At 48.0% G+C, this 1983-nt stretch overlaps 1 protein-coding gene across 1 annotated transcript; it reads right to left on the reverse strand.

The window, feature by feature from the left end:
- Positions 1-479: 479 nt before the first annotated feature.
- Positions 480-1423, reverse strand: SETTUDRAFT_169794 (uncharacterized protein). Its single transcript, XM_008029772.1, has 2 exons — positions 829-1423; positions 480-732 (listed from the first exon to the last, which is right to left on the reverse strand). Exons 1-2 carry the CDS (start codon positions 1334-1336, stop codon positions 725-727), a joined length of 516 nt encoding a protein of 171 aa, XP_008027963.1. The 5' UTR covers positions 1337-1423; the 3' UTR covers positions 480-724.
- Between the last annotated feature and the right edge of the window lie 560 nt (positions 1424-1983).

The following is a 1983-nucleotide window of genomic DNA, read 5'->3' on the forward strand; positions in this document are numbered from 1 at the left end:
GTGTTGGAACACGGAGTACCTGAAGAATCCATTATGGACAGAGACAAGCTGTTTACGTCCTTGTATTGGACCACGTTCTTAGCAAAGCTAGGCGTCCAGCGAAAGCTTTCGACAAGCTTCCACCCAGAAACGGACGGCCAGACAGAACGTACGAATCAAACATTGGAGCAGTATCTCCGAATGTATGTGAACAAGTTACAGGATAACTGGGTAGAGCTATTGCCGACAGCGCAGCTAGCCTACAACAGCTCGAGATCCGCAACGACAAAGCACTCGCCTTACTATGCGAATTACGGCTACGAGCCAACCGCCTATCGAGACCCAAAAGATATCGAGAGTATTGCGGTAGGAGCCGATGATAAGGCGCAACTCTTGAGAGAGCTGCACGAGCAACTGAGCAAGAACATAGCTCAGAGGAACCTCACGTCATCCAATGCCGCGAATAAGCAAAGGATTAAGGGACCAACCTTTAAAGAGGGGGATAAAGTTTTCCTGTTAAGATAGAACTTGAAAACTAAACGACCAAGCAAAAAACTAGACAATCTCCGAATAGGACCGTTCAAAATCCTAGAGAAGGTAGGACCAGTAAACTACAAACTACGGCTACCACCAGGCATAAAGGTTCACCCCATATTCCACGTAAAACTTTTAGAACCAGCACCACCAGACGCCAAACTAGCAGAAAACGTAGAACTCGAGAACGATGAGTATAACGTCGAAGAAGTCAAGGACCTAAAGAAAATTGGACGTCAGTGGAAATACTTGGTCAAATGGCAAGGATGGCCGGAGAGCTATAACACTTGGGAACCAGAAGAAAATTTAACGAACTGCAAGTCACTGGTACGTGAATACCACCAGAAACATCCAGAGAAGAAGGGACCGGGTCCTCAAGGGAAAGAAAGTAGTCAAAAGAAGGATCGAAAGAAGAATCAGCCTGTAACCAGCCCAAGTCAGTCGACTGTCCGGGTAGCGATGGTCCGGTTGATAGAAGGTCCGTACCAGGGGCAGAATCCCCCTCGACCTGCTCTTTTGCGCGATCCTGGAGATTCAACAAGGCAAGATCGCGACGCGCATAAGTATGCTCACGATTCTTCACCTCCAACAACTCTCGACGAAGCCGAGCTGTTTTAGCCATGGCAAGAGCCTGACGCTCCTCTGCCCGCGCAATCTCCAACTCCTTCTCGCGACGCGCGCGCTGCACCTCTTCCCATTCTTGCTTAGAAACAAACAAACTACATTTAGCAGCCACGGAAATACAACCAGCACAACGACTAGAGGTCGTCTCAACAAAACAACGAAGATTCTTTTCCTCGCAACGCTTACAACGGAAATCCATTTCAAGAGACTCTTGCTCTACACGGGCAGCACGAGCGCGACGCTCTGCGGTCGAGTTCTGGGTACGATTGCGGCGGGACGACGGGACCTTGGGCATGATTAGGAAGGCTGAAAGGAAGAGACGGATACAATGGCCCGGGGGCCACCGACCTTATATGCAACCCACGCCTCACAAACTAGCACGGAACTACGATGTTCTAAGGTATTGAGACGATAACTATAAAGAAGGGGATAATGTTACAAGTAACAAGAGGAAGGATCCTCCCCCCAGGCGCTGACGACAAAGGGTTGAGAAACCACTTGGGATGCATGACAGGGATCGCCGCGGGGCAGCTCAGCGATCACGTGACTGACATCACGCCAAGACCAACCATCAGGACTAGCGATGTGATGGCAGCTTTTATGTGATGGCAGCTATCAGAGACATCAGGAAAGGCCAGGATTAAGTTGTGATGGCAGTGATGGCAAGACTGGAAGCAATGGGTATAAGAATGTGTTGGATTTCATTATTACACTCGTTGTGGTCAACTCATTATACTGTACTCTCTTACAAGTTCCTTACTTAACAAGATTGGTACTTTGTTATTCTATCTTATAATAGAATTGATTGTCTTTACTATCGGTTAAACATCCATAACTCTTTTCCAC

The sequence above is a fragment of the Exserohilum turcica genome, assembly GCF_000359705.1.
Source record: "Exserohilum turcica Et28A unplaced genomic scaffold SETTUscaffold_39, whole genome shotgun sequence".
Classification (NCBI taxonomy): Eukaryota; Fungi; Ascomycota; class Dothideomycetes; order Pleosporales; family Pleosporaceae; genus Exserohilum; species Exserohilum turcicum.